The sequence below is a fragment of the Saimiri boliviensis genome, chromosome 8, assembly GCF_048565385.1.
Source record: "Saimiri boliviensis isolate mSaiBol1 chromosome 8, mSaiBol1.pri, whole genome shotgun sequence".
NCBI lineage: Eukaryota > Metazoa > Chordata > Mammalia > Primates > Cebidae > Saimiri > Saimiri boliviensis.
The window spans coordinates 77,100,764-77,120,618 of record NC_133456.1 but is presented as its reverse complement, the minus strand read 5'-3'; the positions used below and the strand labels follow the sequence as shown (position 1 = coordinate 77,120,618).

The 19,855-nt window shown below is 40.0% G+C and overlaps 1 protein-coding gene across 15 annotated transcripts in view; it reads right to left on the bottom strand.

Moving 5' to 3' along the window:
- LPP (LIM domain containing preferred translocation partner in lipoma) overlaps positions 1-19,855 on the bottom strand; it is a 736,333-nt gene that overhangs the window by 358,028 nt on the left and 358,450 nt on the right. For 13 of the 15 annotated variants that reach the window (XM_074404687.1, XM_074404694.1, XM_074404689.1 and 10 more), the window contains one exon: positions 6,025-6,150. In XM_074404687.1, coding sequence (XP_074260788.1) covers positions 6,025-6,150 — 126 coding nt within the window. The remainder of the gene's footprint in view (positions 1-6,024; positions 6,151-19,855) is intronic. The other 2 variants (XM_074404681.1, XM_074404683.1) reach the window with 1 other exon arrangement.

Genomic DNA, 19,855 nt, shown 5'->3' with positions numbered 1-19,855 from the left:
TAAAAGCAACGGCAACAAAAGCCAAAATTGACAAATGAGATCTAATTAAACTAAAGAGCTTCTGCACAGCAAAAGAAACCATCATCAGAGTGAACAGGCAACCTACAAAATGGGAGAAAATTTTTGAAGTCTACTCATCTGACGCTAATATTCAGAATCTACAAAGAATATAAACAAATTTACAGGAAAAAAAAACCATCAGAAAGTGGGCAAAGGATATAAACAGACATTTCTCAAAAAAAGACATTTATGCAGCCAACAAACATACGAAAAAAGCTCATCCTCATTGGTCATTAAAGAATTGCAAATTCAAACCATATTGAGATACCATCTTATGCCGGTCAGAATGGTAATCATTAAAAAGTCAGGAAACAACAGATGCTGGAGAGGATGTGGAGGAATAGGAACGCTTTTACACTGTTGGTGGGAGTGTAAATTAGTTCAACCATTGTGGAAGACAATGTGGTGATTCCTCAAGGATCCAGAACTAGAAATATCATTTGACCCAGCAATCCTATTACTGGGTATATACCCAAAGAATTATAATTCATTCTAGTATAAAGACACATGCACACATATGTTTACTGCAGCACTGTTCACAATAGCAAAGACTTGGAACCAACCCAAATGCCCATCAATGATACACTGGATGAAGAAAATGTGGCACATATACACCATGGAATACTGCGCAGCCATAAAAAAGGATGAGTTCATGTCCTTTGCAGGGACATGGATAAAGCTGGAAACCATTATTCTCAGCAAACTGACACAATAACAGAAAACCAAAGACTGCATGTTCTCACTCATAAGTGGGAGTTGAACAATGAGAACACATGGACAGAGGGAAGAGAACATCACACACCAGGGACTGTCAGGGGGTGGGGGTCTAGGGGAGGGATAGCATTAGGAGAAATACCTAATGTAGATGATGGGGTGATGGATGCAGTCAACCACCATGGCACATATACACCTATGTAAAAACCTGCATGCTCTGTACATGGACCTCAGAATTGAAAGTACAATTAAAAAAACATAAATAATCACTTAAAAAATCTATTTTCAAGAGCTCAGACATTTTTCAGGCTTGTTAGGAGAACAGAGCTCCCTAGAACCTCTCAGTATATAAACATTCCACATATATATCATTTTCACCTAGAACATGAGTCAAAGCAGCCTTACAAAAGCGATAGAGACATGGATTCAAAAAAAAGCATACAACACATACTTGACTAATGAGAAATCACAGACCTACTAGCCTACTTAGTAGTCAGGTAATTCTATAGGTTTTGAAATTTGCTTTGAACAAAAAATAGAAACATCAAAGTTGGGCATTAAAGGTCTACATTTCTAGGACTTTCCAAGTACCTTTTAATTATAACACAACACAGTCTACTACAGACATCATCTTCTCTTGGCACATATTTTAATATTTTAAGTGTGTGATTATTGTTCTCACAGCCTGTAATTACGTTAACCAATAAATATTAACACATCTAATTCAGTTCCACCAGAGGGAAGATAATTCAAAAGGATGAGATGGATCTCCCAATTAACTCTTGCTTTCTTAAATTACAGTAATAGAAAAAAATTAGAATGGATCATCCTTTAATTTCTGAATGAAACAGTCACATGGAAAGCATGTTTTACCATAATTCTGAACTTGTTCTACTTAACGGCTATTATAATTAAATTTTGTAACCTTCTCAATGTTTTTATTTTATGGAAAAGCCACACTCAAGGGACAGTGTCATTCAGATGACTGATGCCAGTTTTCATTGATGGTAAAAACATTACAAAAATTAAAACAAAACCCGACACCCCCAATCTGGTGTTTAGAACTTAAAATCAAGCAGAGGTCAAAATTCAAAGTCCGGTTGTGCTCAGCAGTGCTCAAGCATATGGCCAAGGAGAAATCATTAATCTTCTAGGTGAGTCTTAGTTTCCTCATCCCTGAAATAAGCACATCACGTACATCTCAGAATTGAGATATCTGTATCTCACTCAGGTGAGAATATATGTGAAAGTGCTTCAAAATCAGTGCTGTCCAAATACCAGTGATGATGAATTTGTGTGCTCAGAAAGATTGATCAAACAAAATGCAGCTGCTGAATAAACCTATTAAAATGCAATGGTTTTTTGAGAGGCATGTGTAGACACATCCTTAAAGAATGAAGGTTATATTAAACAAAAAAACTTCAAAGCATGATCTTCTCAGAATCTATCAGGTTATAAGAATTTAGGGGAGAAAAAAATATTTAAATGAAAACTCTAGGTTTTCTTGTTTTTGTTTTTGTTTTTAAAGGGGAGGGGGCAGGCATGGCGGCTCACTCCTGTAATCTCAGCACTTAGGGAGGCAGAGGCGGGTGGATCAAGAGGTCAGGAGATGAAGACCATCCAGCTAACATGGTGGAATCCCGTCTCTACTAAAAGTACAAAAAATTAGCTGGGTGTTGGTGTGTGCCAATAGTCCCAGCTACTCAGGTGGCTGAGGCAGGAGAATCACTTGCACTTGAAAGGCGGAGGTTGCAGTGAGCAGAGATCGCACCACTGCATGCCAGCCTGGGCAACAGAGAGAGAAGCATTTGGGCATAATGCCACTGAGTCCAGTGGCAAAGTCAGTGGCCTTTCTGTCTTCAGATATGAGATTTGGGGCATTTGCTTGGCTGGAATTAAAAAACTGCTGAACATTACACAACGGTCAGCAAGTATGAAATGCAGCTTGCTGGAGAACGTTTTTTCTGACCTGGGCTTATTCTCCTGCATCTTTCCACAGTTGGTCTTATTTCCTATCTTCCTTTTTCAGAATGAATTTTAGACTTCCCCTGATTGAGAACCTTCAAACAACCCCATTCTCTACAAAAGACATACTAAAATCATAATCTGGCATTTAAATGTGTCTACACGCTGTCTGTAGGAAACCTCCCAGACCTATATTCTACTACAAGCCTTCGGAGGCTTCATCTGCAGCCATATGGTTGCTTACAGATCTCTAAATGCAGCCTTGGAGCTTCCAGCCCTGTGGCTCAGGCTATTCTCCCCCGCTGTCTCCAACAATGCAATTCCACTCACCCCTCCAGATGCAAATGCAAGTCTTTTTTTTTTTTTTTTTTTTTTTTGAGACAGAGTTTCGCTCTTGTTGCCCAGGCTGGAGTGCAATGGCACGATCTCAGCTCACTGCAACCTCCGCCTCCTGGGTTTAGGCAATTCTCCTGCCTCAGCCTCCTGAGTAGCTGGGATTACAGGCACATGCCACCATGCCCAGCTAATTTTTTGTATTTTTAGTAGACACGGGGTTTCACCAGGATGGTCTCGATCTCTTGACCTCGTGATCCACCCGCCTCGGCCTCCCAAAGTGCTGGGATTACAGGCTTGAGCCACTGCGCCCAGCCGACGAAAATGCAAGTCTTTTGATAGGAATTATCAGATTCCGACCAACTCAAAAGAATATATCACTATCTTCTTTGTGCTCCTGCAGTATAGACCATAGCTTCACATATAACATTACAGGCTGTTAGAAGATGACAATGGAGTCCTACTTCTCTTTCTTTCAACTATCCACTTTTCTGCCTCATCAGTTCCCCCAAAAGACTGCAGTGACTGCTCTAGACAAGGAGCTCAGTACACATTTACAGGGACAAAGTACATTTTTACTACTTACAGTACAGAGCCAAGAGCAGGGACAGTGAAGGCAGAGCTAAGTAGTAGTATATTTTGACTTGAATCCCCACAACGCTGACAATTCCATTATATGTTTAGAAAAGATAAAGGGAATATACCTAAAGAAGTAAGCAGCTGGGTGTGGTGGCTCATACCTGTAATCCCAGATGGTGGGAGGCCGAGGCAGGTGGATGGCTTGATGTCAGGAGTTCAAGATAAGCCTGACCAACATGGTGAAACCCCATCTCTACTAAAATACAAAAATTAGCTGTGTGTGGTGGCGGGCCCCTGTCATCCAGCTACTCAGGAGGCTGAGGCAGGAGAATCGCTTGAACCTGCGAGGCGGAGGTTGCAGGGAGCAAAGATTGCTCCACTGTACTCCAACCTGAGCAACAGAGCGAGACTCCATCTCATTAAAAACGAAAAGAAGAAGAACCTAGAAATCCCATTACCGGGTATACATCCAAAAGATTATAAATCATTCTATTATAAGGACACATGCACACGAATGTTCATTGCAGCACTGTTTACAATAGCAAAGACTTGGAACCAACCCAAATGCCCATCGATGATAGACTGGTCAGGGAAAATGTGGCACATATACACCATGGAATACTATGCAGCCATAAAAAATGATGAGTTCATGTCCTTTGTAGGGACATGAACCTGGAAACCATCATTCTCAGCGAACTGACGCAAGAACAGAAAATCAAACACCACATGTTCTCACTCATAGGCGGGTGTTGATCAATGAGAACACATGGACAGACGGAGGGAGGCATCACACACTGGGGTCTGCAGGGGGGAACTAGAGGAGGGACAGCGGGGGGTGAGGAGTTGGGGAGGGATAACATGGGGAGAAATGCCAGATATAGGTGATGGGGAGGAAGGCAGCAAACCACACTGCCACGTGTGTACCTATGCAACAATCTTACATGTTCTTCACATGTACCCCAAAACCTAAAATGCAATAAATATGTATATTAAAAAAAAAAAGGAAGAAGAAGAAAGCCCTGCCACCTTAAGAGGAGTTCAGCAAAGAAAGAGGAGTGGTTTTTAATTCAAGAAAGGAACCATTGTAAATACAGAATCTGCCATTCAAGAATTGCAGTGAGGCTTAGAGGCTGCAGGCACTCTCACTTAGTCAAGCAAATGTGACAACAGTGATTGTCCAACATGTGCAACTAGAGTTCTGATGGCTGCCTTCTGAGGACTTGGAAGCCCTGAAACAGATTTGCCACAACCCTTTCAAGACTTTCGAGAGGCAGGGAATGATCACTAGCAGTGGAAGATCAGCTTCTGGAATGCAGACATTAGGTAAAGATGCAGAAAAATAGACAAGTTCCAAAACGGACCAAAGAAAAGAAAAAATAAAAAATCTAATAAGGCACCATTTGCACTTATAAAACACAGATTAATAGCTACCGTCAAATTTTGGTGAATTTCAGGAGAAACTGATATATTCAAACTGACTGGTGTTACCAGCATAAACTATTCACAAACTTTGGAAAGAAAAGTAAATAAACTGGTCACACTCATCAGTGTAGCAATCCCACTCCTAGAAATGTGAGGCCAGGAAACAGCTCCGAAGAAAATATACACAAATATGTCCCTTGCAACATAATTTATAACAATGACAAAAATATTGAAAACCATCTTAATGTTCAACGAAAGTAACTTCTTTGCAAAAGACATAGCCCTTCACCTTAACCCTGCCTAGCCAAGCTGAGTCACATTTGTGAAAACTATAACATCATATAACAAAATACCCATATAGACAAAGCTATGAAAAGATCAAGGCAATAGAAGAAGAGATTTACTTTTTTATACAATATTTTTGTGTAATGTTGCATTATTTTTAAAGAAAATATTCAAAAAGCCAATTTAAGAACTATCTGCCAGTTGACTAATACACATTGATATTACATAAAAAGACTGCTTAAGCCATTGACTCTAAGAAGATCAAGAAAGAATAAAAGGGCTGGGCACAGTGGCTCACCCCTATAATCCCAGCACTTTGGGAAGCCCAGGCAGGCAGATCATGAGGTCAGGAGTTCTAGGCCAGCCTGGCCAACATGGTGAAACCCCATCTCTACTAAAAAAAAAATAATAATCCGGTGGTGGTGGCATGCACCTGTAGTCCCAGCTACTCAGAAGGCTGAGGCAGGAGAATCTCTTGAACCCAGTGGGTGGAGGTTGCAGTGAGCTGAGATTGCACCACCGCACTCCAGACTGGGTAACAGAGCAAGACTCTGTTTCAAAAAAAGAAAAAAGTAAAAGAGCTCTCAGATGCAGCACATTCTTTCTGATAAGAGTAGAATATCTGGGACTGGCTGTGTGGAGACGGATGTGGTGAGCAGCACTAACCTGTGGAGGCCGAGGCTTGTAGGGCGAGCTACACTCAAGGTCAGCCAGGATGCTGGTCAAGGAGTCAATCTCAGCGTCCAGGCTGGAGCGCCTCTCCTCAAGTGTCTTACCTCCGGGATTTCCCTGCTGAAAGCAACACATACATGTTAATAAATGAAATTTCCATTGATATCATTGTAAGTTCAAATGTCTCAAGTTACAGTGTGGCTTTGTCCAAGGTTTTCTGTACCTCTTTTTTTTTTTTTTAATTAAACTTTCATAAAATCTCAGTGAGGTTGGCTGAGATAGAATTATCAGTATGACAGATATGGAAACAGAAAAATAAAAGATGATTTTTTTTTCAGATTGCATATTTAGAAGATTTTTTTTAAGTATACAAGTAAAGGAAAATAAATGTCTCTATTCCTGCACTTCAACAGCAGAACCAGCTGAAGAGAGCTCACAAGCTCTTGCTGTTTAGAAACCACTGCCTAGAATAATAACATTTATTGGAGCAGCAAGGAACAGAGAAAGGGGACTGACATTCCAGAAAGAGAAATTAGCACTTGAAGATATTGGAGCACGGAAGTGCTCAGAAGTCTGAGGTCCAGGGGGTATCAGGTACACATGTGCGCAAGCGTGGCAAGACCCAAGTGATGCATGTAAAACGTGAACTGGAAAGAGACCGCTTAGGGTTCTGCTGAGGGGCAGAGGAAGCATGTGGCAGGGAGCACAGACGACAACGTCAGGATCTCTGCATTTCGTATGTTAGAGCCCCATATAACCTGCAGTCAGAATCAGCAAGAGGAGAGTAAAGGACAGTAACATTGCCACAGGGTGTTTTCAGGAATTGTGACCAGGTTTGGGAAAAACAAGCAAAGCATCTGTCTAGAGTTAAAAGCAAGGACGTATAAAGTAAGATGACTCTAGTATTTGGAGGCAGGGTGAAGTAAAAAAATAATCTTTTAAAGTGACAATTTAATAATGATCATGTATGTGTATGGAGTAAGCTCTTAAAACTTCATCAAGCACTCCAGCCCACATGACAGAGACAAATAATAATAATAATAAAATAATATATCTATTTCACATTATCACATTGTCTAAAGCAGCCGCCTCACATTTTTTTCCTGCTAAATGTATTATTATGATCCCTCTATATCACGTCATCTTATCCCCTCTCTTTTAAATCTATTTTTTATAATATCTACCACCATGTATATTTTCCTGTTTATTTTCAGTCTCTCCCATAGAACATAAAAGCTTTGTGAGAAGCTTTGGCTGTTTTGTTCCTGTTTCCTCAGAATCTCGTTCAAGGCCTAGTCCATCTAAGTGTTCAGTAAGTATTTTTGAATAAATAAATCAATGAATAATAACAGACTGTGCCACAGGTTCAGCCAGTGACCTTCCTCATATCAATATATTTTGGGTAAACACAGTTAGAGGTAAAACAGTAGGCAGTGGATACTCTGGGATTTGATATAAAAAGGGAACGAAAGAGGTTCAGTGTGCATCTGTGTGTGCACACACACATGGGTGTACACATGCTCACACTGGTGTATACATGCTCACACTGGTAAGTATGCGTATATCATCAAGCTGGATGGCCCAGATTTGAAGTCCGGCCTTGTGAAATTGAGAGATTTTCTTCCACTCTCTTGTCACAACCAAAACTAGAAAAAGAGTGACATGACAGGTTGGTTGAAATTCAGACTTTTCTGATTCTGAATTTCCAGTGTGATTAAACTCTTAAATGCCAGCGGGTCTGTATACTGGAAACAGATGTTTCCAAGGTGCTAATCCCTGTATCAGAGATCTCACGTTTATCTCAAAGGGCAGTAATGTCTATGAAACATTTTGGTATAATTAAGAAAAACTCCATTTAACATTTAAACTTCCTGTGAACATTCCGGGTAATGGTTCCTGGTACAAGGAAAGGCAGGGCATTGTTGTTACAGAAGACAACTAAAAGCTGAGTAAAGTTGCTTCTCTTGTGTACAGATATAAAATATTATGGTAGACATTAATTTGGTAAGTGTATTTCCACATACTCATAGATCAGGCGTCCCCAAACTTTTTACACAGGGGCCAGTTCACTGTCCCTCAGACCGTTGGAGGGCCACCACATCCTGTGCTCCTCTCACTGACCACCAATGAAAGAGGTGCCCCTTCCTGAAGTGCGGTGGGGGGCCGGATAAATGGCTTCAGGAGGCCGCATGCGGCCCGCGGGCCGTAGTTTGGGGACACCTGTCATAGATAGTCCAATATATTGGAAGGGTGATAGATTGGTGTCTGTTTAAGTCTTTCCCTGGGCCATAATTTTCTCATCTATAAAATGAAGAGAATATCACATGTTCTACCTAAGCCAGGGTAATGTTACAAGATTCAGATAAGAAAATGGATGAGAAAATACTCTGCAAGTTGTAAAGTGCTATAATTATGATGATTTTCCTAAATAGCATTAATTATAGCAACCAGTAACTATAAGTTAATATGAATAATATAGCTATTGTTAATTATTCTTCTTCTTGAGGGAAGCATCATTCATTAAGTGTTCCCCCAGGGTATTAGCAGAGACAGGATTTAATCAGGTCTTCAACATCTGTACTTTACTGAATCAGAAAGTACATCAACTGCCTATGCCTGAAGTCACTGCAATATCTAACCACTGAGACTCAACAAGTCACAGAATTACCCTGAACTATACCAAGAAACAAGTATTTATGATATGCAACCAGTCTGTGCTTGTAAGACATCAGTTAGTTTCCAGGATCCTTATTTTCCCTACCCTCTAAGTTCAGACTGTTCCCTATTTTCAGTTTCTCATATTAGGCTGATGTAATTTATTACAACGCCCAGCCTAACACTGTGTGAGTTTCCATGAAAACTGGATAACGGGGCAGCATGGCAGGGGAAGACTGTGCAAATATTATAGTAGCTTTACTCCTACATTTCAATCCCATTATGAATCAGAATAGAGACTCTCAAGTCTCAATTTTATATCCCACGTCGAATAACTGATGTCCTGCCCAAGTCCCGCCATGAATCTCTAGATACTCATTTATCTTTAGATTTAGGGGCTCTTGCTACTCCCGAACCCTTATACCAGATACCAAGACCCAAAGTCCTATAACCAAGCAACAGAATCCTGTAGACTTACCAAGATGTCTTCTTCCTAATTAATTCCCTATCCCAGTAGTGGTGCCAGTTACCTGACTGATAAATGACCTTCCCAATGCCAGTAACCAGGAAGATTCTCCTGATGAATGCTTTTTCTAGTTACCACCACAAACTTTTATAAAGTAGTTACAAAGTAACAATCCCCACACTCTCCAACCATAACTAGAGAGATTTCAAAGATGACATCGTCTTAGTCTGTATTCTGTCAAGAAAAACAATGCCTGTGACAAAAGCTTGTATGTAAGCCATTCATTTTGGGAACCAATTCCGAGAAACAGCACTGAGAGATTAGAAAGAGTTCAGCAGAGAAGAAAGGAAATATGGTTTGGCTGTGTCCCCACCCGTATTTCATCTTGAATTGTGGCTCCCATAATCCCCATGTGTTGTGGGCGGGACCACGTGGGAGATAATTGAATCATGGGGCAGTTTCCCCCATACTGTTCTCATGGTACTGAATGAGCCTCATGAGATCAGATGGTTTTAAAAAGGGAAAGCCCCTTTGCTTGATTCTCATTCTCTCTTGCCTGCCGTCATGTAAGATGTGCCTTTTGCCTTCTGCCATGATTGCGAGGCCTCCCCAGCCACATGGAAGTGTGACTCCATTAAATCTTTTTTTCTTTATAAATTACCCAGTCTTGGGTATGTCTTTATGAGCCCCATGAGAATAGACTAATGCCGAAGGAAAGCCAATTCAAATACGTTATATTGAGCTGGCCAGCAACATGAGCAATTAGGGCTCCATCCTCCTGGAGCATGCTGAGGAGTCCTGTAAAATGTGCCTCAAGTTGTTCCATCTGAGGGGTTGGAGAGTGGACAAGTATCCTCAACCTCCATTTCTCCATTGGTTTAGGATTGCCTACTAGATGTTGAACTCCCTCCTATTTGTCCCAAGAAGTTACATGGACGCAGAGAAGGCCCAGCACAGAAAGTGAGTGAAAGGTGTTGCAGTTGAGGCCAAGGGCTACCAGGTCACACCTGTGCAGAGCTAACTGCTGTAGCAGCAGCTGGTACGTGCAGGTGGGAGGGAAAGAAACGAGCTGGGGCACCAAAGGTGTCTAGTGACAGTGTCCCTTTACCAAGGACCAAAAAATTCCCATGAATAAACCATTTGAACATATTATTTCTTATATGTATTTTTATCTGTTCTCTAAATACATGTGTGGTAAAAGCTCACCAAACTACAGTTGGGACTTATGATGACTTGAAAAATCATAGTTAAGTCCGAACAGCAGAATTATAGGACAATGATGCCCTCACTGTAAGTACATAAAGACAGTCCAAAAACACAAGAGCCAGAACCAAAATGTATAGCGTGTGAATGAAATAAACGTAGGCCATTATCAAGAGTCTGACTTTAAATGGGTCATATTTCAGCCCAACTATCGCTAAACCACTAACCACAGATGACAGATGAGGAGGACCAGCAAACAGTTATGAAAAAGCACTGATTTATATGTATTTACTTTTTCATTCTTTATATCCAAAGAAATTTAAACTCACAGAGACGTGATTCCTAGGAATCCCTACAAAATTCCTAAGAAATTTCCTACAAATTCCTAAGAATTCCTAAGAAATTCCTAAGAATTTCTGATTTCTTCAAAGCCACTATCAAACTGCAGAACTTTAACATAGAAACAGTATTATCTACTGTCACCCATACTCACATTTCACCAGTGGTTCCAGTAGTATCCTTTTATCTACTGTAAATTTCCATCCCAAATCCAAAGATCACATAATAAACTAATATGTCTTATTATTCTCTTTTAATTTAGAACAAGCTCCCAGTTGATTGTTGATTTTTATAAAGCTAACTTTTAAAACAATTCTGCGCCGGGCGCGGTGGCTCAAGCCTGTAATCCCAGCACTTTGGGAGGCCGAGGCGGGTGGATCACGAGGTCGAGTGATCGAGACCAACCTGGTCAACATGGTGAAACCCCGTCTCTACTAAAAAATACAAAAAATTAGCTGGGCATGGTGGTGCGTGCCTATAATCCCAGCTACTCAGGAGGCTGAGGCAGGAGAATTGCCTGAACCCAGGAGGCGGAGGTTGCGGTGAGCCGAGATCGCGCCATTGCACTCCAGCCTGGGTAACAAGAGCCAAACTCTGTCTCAAAAAAAAAACAATTCTGGCCAAGTGTCTTATAAAATGTCCACCAATCTGATTTTTCTTGATAATTGGTTCAGATTAAACAAGTTTGGCAGGAATATCACATGCCTGAGGCCACGTCCTTCCTGCTGCACCCCATCAGGAAGCTCCTGGTGTCAGTTTGGCCCATATTTGGATGATGCCAAGTTTGATGACTCGATTAACGTAGTGTCTACCAGATTTCACCATTGTAAGCATACCTGGATCATCTTTAAATTTAAAAATAATCTATGAGGTGATACTTTGGTGCACTGTGAGTATTATACTTCTCAAAAACCTTTCACCCACCCAGTGGTTTTAGCATCCACAGATGATCTCTGCCTGAACTAATTATGGCCTTAACGATTGTGAAATGGTGAGACCATTCATTATTAATGAATGAAAATAAACAGATCTTGCTTAATACATTAACAATTTATTTGTTCAGTATTCATTTCAGTTTCAAGGTAGGAAAGCAGCACTAACAGAAAAGTCTTGTGCTATGAAAAAGAATAGTTAAGGAGCTTAATGATCAAATAAAAACTGTTATATAGGAAAATCTTACCCAGGCTATTAAGGGAAACAAAAGACCAAGGGGAATGGTCTATTTAATTAAGAACCAGTCTCCACCCTAGGATGTTTATATACTGGAATTAGATCCAATGCCCAGCGTCACACTCAAAACATACGTGACCCTGAACTGATCTTCAACAACCCTCAGAATCTCTGAGATTCTGAAACAGACAGACAACCATACTAATACATCACAGAATGTGAATCTGAAAAGCCAGAATGTGTATGTGACTGCCCAATGGCAGACCTATAGAAAGTAACCAAATAATCCTTAGAGAAATCTATCTTAAATGTACTAAATCAATGTGTTTCAATTGTGCTTCACGGAGCTAAAGGCATGTCTTACCACTGATCCCGCATGGAAAACAAAGGGATTCCCAGACTCACCCAAGCTGGAGCTTCCTTTTGTGATTAATTAGAAAAAGGCAAGCTTTCTCTGATAACTTAGGAATATAAAACTACCTTAACTTAGTAAAACCTAAGAGGCTAATAACACAAAATATTACATTGTGTTTACAACAACTTTTATTTTCTTTTCAATGCTAGTTTCATTTAAGTTTAATAATGCAACAGGAACTTCACTCCACTTTTTTCTATTATGGTCAATAAAGTTTATACTCACTTATGTCTAATATCAGTGGGAAAAAAGATGGTGACAACTAAAGGAGTTTTGAGTGTTTTCTTTTTAAATAACAAAACACACTATCTTTGTTAGTCTATTTTGCATGGCTGTAATACAAAACCTGAAGCTGGGGAATTTATAAAGAAAAGAGGTTTATTTGGCTCATGGTTTCGCAGGCTGTACAGGAAGCACAGAGCTAGCATCGGCTTCTGGTGAGGACCTCAGGAAGCATTTACTCATGGAGGAAGGTAATGGAAGGCAGCATGTCACAAAGTGAGAGAGGGTGGAAGAGACAGGGGCGCCATGTTCTTTTAAACAATCAGCTCTTCTGTGAAATAACAAAGAACTCACTCTGTATGACCTGTACCATGGGGAGGGCACTGATAACAGTTTGGCTCTATGTCCCTACCCAAATGTCATCTTGAAATGTACTTCCATAATTCCCCGTGTTGTGGGAGAGACCCAATGGGAGATAATTTGGATCACAGGGAAGCTTCCCCCATACTGTTCTCCTGGTAGTGAATTAAGTTTCACAAGATCTGATGATTTTTATCAGGGGATTCTGCTTTTACATTGTCCTCATTTTCTCTTACTGCCACTATGTAAGAAGTGCCTTTCGCCTCCCACCGTGATTCTGAGGACTCCTCAGGATCGTGGAGCTCTAAGTCCAATTAAGCCTCTTTTCTTTCCAGTGTCAGATATGTCTTTATTAGTAGTGTAAAAAAAGACTTATACAGGCACCAAGCCATTCATGAGGGACCCAAACACCTCCCACTAGGCCACACCTCCAACACTGGGGATTAAATTTCAACATGAGATCTGGAGGGGAGAAATATCCAAACTGTTTCCATCTAGTTTCTCTTGAAAGTGTAACTGTTTTGTTGTAAGTTAGATCAAGATCAATCGTTTATCTATCATCTGTCTTTGATGAAATTGGAAACACAATCAATATGTATTTGTTTGTAATCACTGTAATTAAGTTATTTCCTCAAGGCATCCCTAATACAAAAGAATACTGGTGAAGGCTTTGGAGTCAGGCTGTAATTGCTGGATCTTCCACTTGCTGGCTTTGTGACCTTCAACAATTCACCTGAGCTCTCTAGGTTCCTCATGCAGTTGTAAAAATTAAATGGGTTCACACATGTCAAGTGATATTCACATAACAAGTACTCAATAAATGCTAGTTATTTGTTAATTTGACCACAGTCTCAAAATAAATGTTTCTGTTAATAGTCAATTGAGTATGTGACTTTTAAAAGTATTTTGATCAAAAGCAAAAATAAGTTACTAAGAGGCTTCAGTAGATGGGGCTTTTATGAATCTAGACATGTGTAATGGTGCCAGGAATTAACTATACAGAACACAATCCTAGATCAGTGTTTTTCAAACATTAGCCTATATGGAGCCACCTGGAGGACTTATTAAACCTTAGATTTCCAGGCTGCACCTGCCATAGTTCCTTATTCTGTATATCTTGGCTGAGGCCCAAGAACCTACCTTTCTAGTAAGTTCATAGGTGATAGTGATGGTGCAGGTCTGAGGATGTTCTCTGCATCCTCAGTGACAGTGGTGGTCTGAGTCATTCTCAAAGTGAGGCGTTCCCACTTTGAGAACAACTTTTCTAAGTGGATTTCTAACACAATGAATACTTAGCAGGGGGAGTAGGGGTGGGTACAGAGTGAATTTATATTTTTTTCCCTTAAAAACAACCTATATTATGTTGTATGGTTAATGATAGCATGAAAATATCAATAGACAGTTCAAATAATGGCTAAGAGGTATTGGGATTAAAATTAAAACAAAGACAGTAACATTTCTACTTAATATAATCTCCCATGCTATATAATAATATGAGCAGCCTCACCAAACTGATCCTGATAATGTTTAGTGGAGACAGGCAGTATTCAGTGGTGAGAAATGCAGCAAATACTATCTATCTTATCTAACATAAATGTCATTTTATGGAATTGGATACAAACTGTTGTAAGTTAGGGAAGAAATGAATTTGTTCCTATTGGGATGTGTATCCTCTTTCCCACTCATTCAGTTGAAGTATTCGTCTTTTCCCAAACCCTTCTTATCTATCTCCCCAAATGTACCCTCCCGAGGGGAGGGGGACTTACAAATAACCCACTAATTTGATAATTAGCCTAATTTTCCTCTTCGTCTAATTTTCCATGATAATAATGTTCACAGGATAACACTCATGACAGACTTGCATGGATGGCTTTTTTCCATGCCGCTCTAGAAAATAGTTTATGCTAAGTAGTATGCAGTATAAAAAAAGCCATGATACTCAACCTTGAGGAGATTATGCATATTTCACTGAAAAACACCACCTCGACCTTTACCTAGAGATACCAAATACACTGTGTTCTTTGATACTCTTTATAAAACTATGTGGAAGAGACAGAAATTTAAAAACAAAAACAACCCTCTTCTCTAAAAAGCTTCTTATCTAATGGTTAACAGAAATACAACTCAACTTTTCTAATGTACAAAACAAGGCCTAAACTCAAGTCTTATTAATATCTGAGAAGGACATCTTGTCCACATGTTAAGGGCAGTGGGAAAAGTTGTCTCAAAAGCTGTTTTGGGAGCAAACTCTAGAGGATTCATAAGAGGAAGTACATTTTCATAATGTGAAGTGGAATCCTGGCTTGACAACTGAGAACATAGCACCAAAAAAAAAAAAAAAAGAAATAAGGTATACAACAAAAGACTAGAGTTTTTCATGATACTAGTACACTTGAAGCACAAAAACGTTATATTAGGCCATTTTTGCATCACTATAAAACAACACCTGAGGTTGGGTAATTTATAAAGAAAAGAGGATTAACTGGCCCATGAATATGTAGGCTGTATGAGAAGCATGGTGTCAATACCTGGTCGGTTTCTGATGAGCATCCCAGGAAGCTCATAATCACGATGGAAGGTGACAGGGAGCTACCATGTCATATGTGAAAAGAGGAACAAGGCCTGGGGAGAGGCACCAAATTCTCTAAACAACCAGATCTCGCGTGAACCCGGAGGAAGAACTCACTCATCACCCGGGGGATGGCACTAACCCACCCTAAGAAATCCATCTTCATGATCGAATATCTCCCATTAGGCCTGACTTTCAACACTGGAGATCACATTTTGACATGATTTGGAGAGAAAAAAAAATATCCAAACCGTATCAAACGTCAAGATAGATAGAACATAAATGCTAGGCTTGATAAATGCTAGAATTACTTTTTCCTCACAATTCATATAATTTAATCCTTTTCAGTCCTAACACACTTACCCAGCATTAGCAATGTTTGATCCACCCAAAACTCCTTTACAGGAAATGGTCCTGCCCCCACCCTTTCGTGTCAATGGAGACATGTTTTGAAACATGTGACTCCATTTCGGAACACTGAGGCCCACAGAACCAAGGGTCCATAAATAGGCTGGTGAGCCTAACTTTTGGACAGAGGCAGGGAAATTAGATGGGCAAATAAATCTCCTTCTCTTATGAGTTTGGACTAAAAAACATGTAACAAAACTGCCAACAGCCATGGTGTCTCATGCCTATGATCCCAGCACTGTGGGAGGTTGAGGTGGGTGGATCACCTGTGGTCAGTGAAAACAGCCTGGCCAACATGGTGAAAACCCATCTCTACTAAAAATACAAAAATTTGCCGAGTGGTGGTGGTTAGTTCCTGTAATCCCAGATACTTGGGAGGCTGAGGCAGGAGAATTGCTTGAACCCAGGAGGGAGAGGTTGCAGTGAGCCAAGATTGCACCACTGCACTTGAGCCTAGGCAACAAGAAGAAACTTCATCTCAAAAAAAAATAAAAATAAAAATAAAAAACTGACACAGGGATGAGCTATGGCCAGGATCAACCAACAGGATGATGATGTACATGGTTAATTATTAACAATCCAAACACACAACAGGATAAAAACAATGAGCATGGAAACACTAGAGAAGCAGAGGAACGAAGAGTGAGGAGAGGAAAAAGAGGAAGGGAGTGAGAAAAAAATGCGAAGAAAAGAAAGATGCGAGAGTTCAACCACAGATCTGCCCTGACCCTGAGCTTTCTAGTATCAGATCTCATTGAGATGGAGCCTTAAGATAAATGTGATTATTCAGCAGTACTCCCAGGGGCCTCTGTTTCACACAGTCAGCCCTGCTTCAGCAGCCTGCACAAGACCAAGTCCAGCTGACACCATTAAGCAGTCTCTGACTTTCTGGAATTTAACTTTCACTTCTATGAAAATGAGGGTATGGACCTTCTAGGTCCTTTTCTGTTTTTTTTTTTAACCTCTAATACTCATAGATTTATAATGACATTTCACAACTTGCCTGTTGCTACGTTTGCTGTCCAAAAGCAATCAGACTAAATCCGTAAGAGTTAGGCTAACCCCGAGTTTAAGCCAACTCTTACTAGTAAGGGCAGGGTCACGGGTAAAGTGGTCTGTACTTGAGTCCACACAAGTAGCCTCATTGTTCACTGCTCTATTCAAATAAGAAAGCAAAACTAAATATGCAACAAAAACCCTTCACTTTTCACAATATTTACCTACTCATTGAATGATTTCTACTGAATTCCAGCCCTTATAAAATAAAAATAATACAAATAATATATTTTAAACTAATCTCCTACAATTAAAGGTCAATTTGCATAGATAATAATATTAAACAATGCCTATATTATGTTATCTAGTCACCAATAAAACAAGAACTATAAGAATAACCACAATAAGTTGAATTATTTGACAGTAAGATAGACACTTGGCACTCCCTTTTTAAGCAACAGAGTCTGCGGTAAAAACGAAATCAGACATAGAACCCCATTCTATGAAACATATACAGAGCCGCTTCATTCCCCATCTCCTCTAGTAATATTTCCTGAAGCAATTCTAAGATAGTTTAAAAACCACGGCTACAGGTTATCTAGGCAATCTGTGGCATCCTAGAAAGTCAGCTTACCAGTTAGTCCACGCACACAGTTTAGCTAAATGAAGCTGTCTTTTCTGAACTGTGTGTGTGTGCATATGAAAGAAATACATCTGTTTGAAATTTCTATATGGAAATACCTATAAAGATATCCATAGGATCATCTAGGAATCCTTTGCATAACAAAATAACATAAAATAATAAAATCAGTAGACAAGTAGTAGGGGAAAAAAGGTTTACTCTTACGTTAAAACTATCATATGTGGGGGGGGGGATGCACAAAAATTGTGTGGATGTATTAATCAAACAGAACATGTCAGGTAATTTTGCTATTGATTATGTTGTTTAAAACCTGATGGAAGGTATTTTTCTTATTTTTCATTTTGATAACACAGGTTTAATAAGCTCAGACGTGCTAAATTTCAAAAGCTACTTTCTCACTTTCCCCAAAATTCAAATACTTAGAAATGTGATGTTAACTTTATATATCGACTCATCATTCTCAAGTCTTCTTTTTCTCGAACTCTTTTTTGACCCCTTAAAATGTTATCAAAACTGGAAACCACAAAAAAGTATTCAATTCCCATGTCCCATATTCCATATCATGTAGTCAGAGGTATAAGCAAAGGACCAGGCCATGGAAATGTACAGAGGGGGGAAAATTCCTTCCCTCCTCCCCGCCACTTTCTCTCTCTCTCTTTCTCTCTCTCTCTCTGTTTCCAGGGTTTCACTCTTGTTGACCTGGCTAGAGTGCTATAATGCTCAATGGAACCTCGGCTCATTGCAACCTCCGCCACTCAGGTTCAAGGGATTCTACTGCCAAAGCCTGCTGAGTAGCTGGGATTACAGGAGCATGCCAATATGCCTGGCTAATTTTTGTATTTTTAGTAGAGACGGGGTTTCACCATGTTGGCCAGGCTGGTCTCAAACTCCTGACCTCAGGTGATCCACCTGCCTCAGCCTCCCAAAGTGCTGCTGGGATTACAGGCATGAGCCACTGTGCCCAGCTGAGAAATGTGTTTAAACATTTGTGGTTCTGATTCTATGCATTAAATACTATGGATGAGGATGTGCAGATGAAGGACGTTTGAGAAAATGCAAAAGAATCGATTATGGTTGATAAGCATAGAAAATGGAACCAAGGCTCATGAAATATTAGAACCAGAAGGAGGAATTTACATCGCTATTCTAACATTTTTATTTTAAGATAATACAATTCCCCCAAAAAAGGTAAGGTAGTCTGTCTAGTGAAGCGGCTGAAATAGGATTAAAACCTTAACACCTCCCACTGGGAAACATCTTTTCCAAAACTGTATCTCGTACATTTCAACTGATCTTCTTAAGAACACAAAAAATAGAAAATATCCTATGAGCCAGTGATATTACTAGGCAGCTATCCAGTCCACTGCACACAGCCTGGGACATAGTCACGGCTGGGAAAGCAAGGGAAAAAAATCATAGCTCCCTCTCTGCATTGTCATTATCACATGGAAGTGCCCAGGGTTAGGAAAGTGCTTTCATATATAAAATCTCATCAGGCTATTCCAGCAATCCTAGAAATTAGTAGATGATATTATTCCGGTTTTACAAAAGAGGATAGCCCAAGAATCCGAAAGAAAAAGAGAACTTTCTAGGGTTATTAGGGTAGTAAATGGAAGAACTGGAATTTGGAAATCAACATTTTGCTCCAAAGCTCTTGCACTTTGCATGACATTAGGTAGAAAATACAAAAGGGGAAATGCCTTCTAGCACCAAGCAGAGATTGTGTGGGCCTATTAGATGACCAAAAATGAGTTCATGGCTACAACAACTACAATTAAAAAGTCAAGCTCGAATATTCTTTTTGGCCATTGACTTCTCCATTTAGGATAGGTTTCATTCACTTTTCCATAAATATTTGTCAAATATGCAAGACATACTGACAAGAAGGTCAGGCAAGAAGGAGGGAGAGAGGGAGGGGGAGAAGGAGGAGAAGGAGGAGAAGGAAGTAGGGAGGGAGGGAGGGAAGGAAGGAAGGAAGGGAGGGAGGGAGGGAGGGAGGGAGGGAGGGAAGGAACAGAAAGAAGGGAAGGAAAGGAGGGAAAAAGGAGGGAGGAAGGAAAGAAGGAATGGGAAGAAAAACGGGGAAGGAGGGAAGGAGAACGGATCACTGGTTCTCTGTCAAGAGCTTATAGCTGCATTGAAGAAGCTAGTTTATTGACAAATATCCATATTGGAAGGCAGAATACATGTAGACAAGACACACAGATATTAGAGAAAAAGGCAAAATAAGAGAGAGGAAAGAGAGAAAGTAGCCAAATAAAGAAATCAGAGATTGCTATATGGTCACAGAATTGAGAAGACCTTAAATGGAGAGAAAGTATTTAACATATTTACAACATGAGCATAAAGATATAGAAGGAAGACTGCGATGTGCAAGTG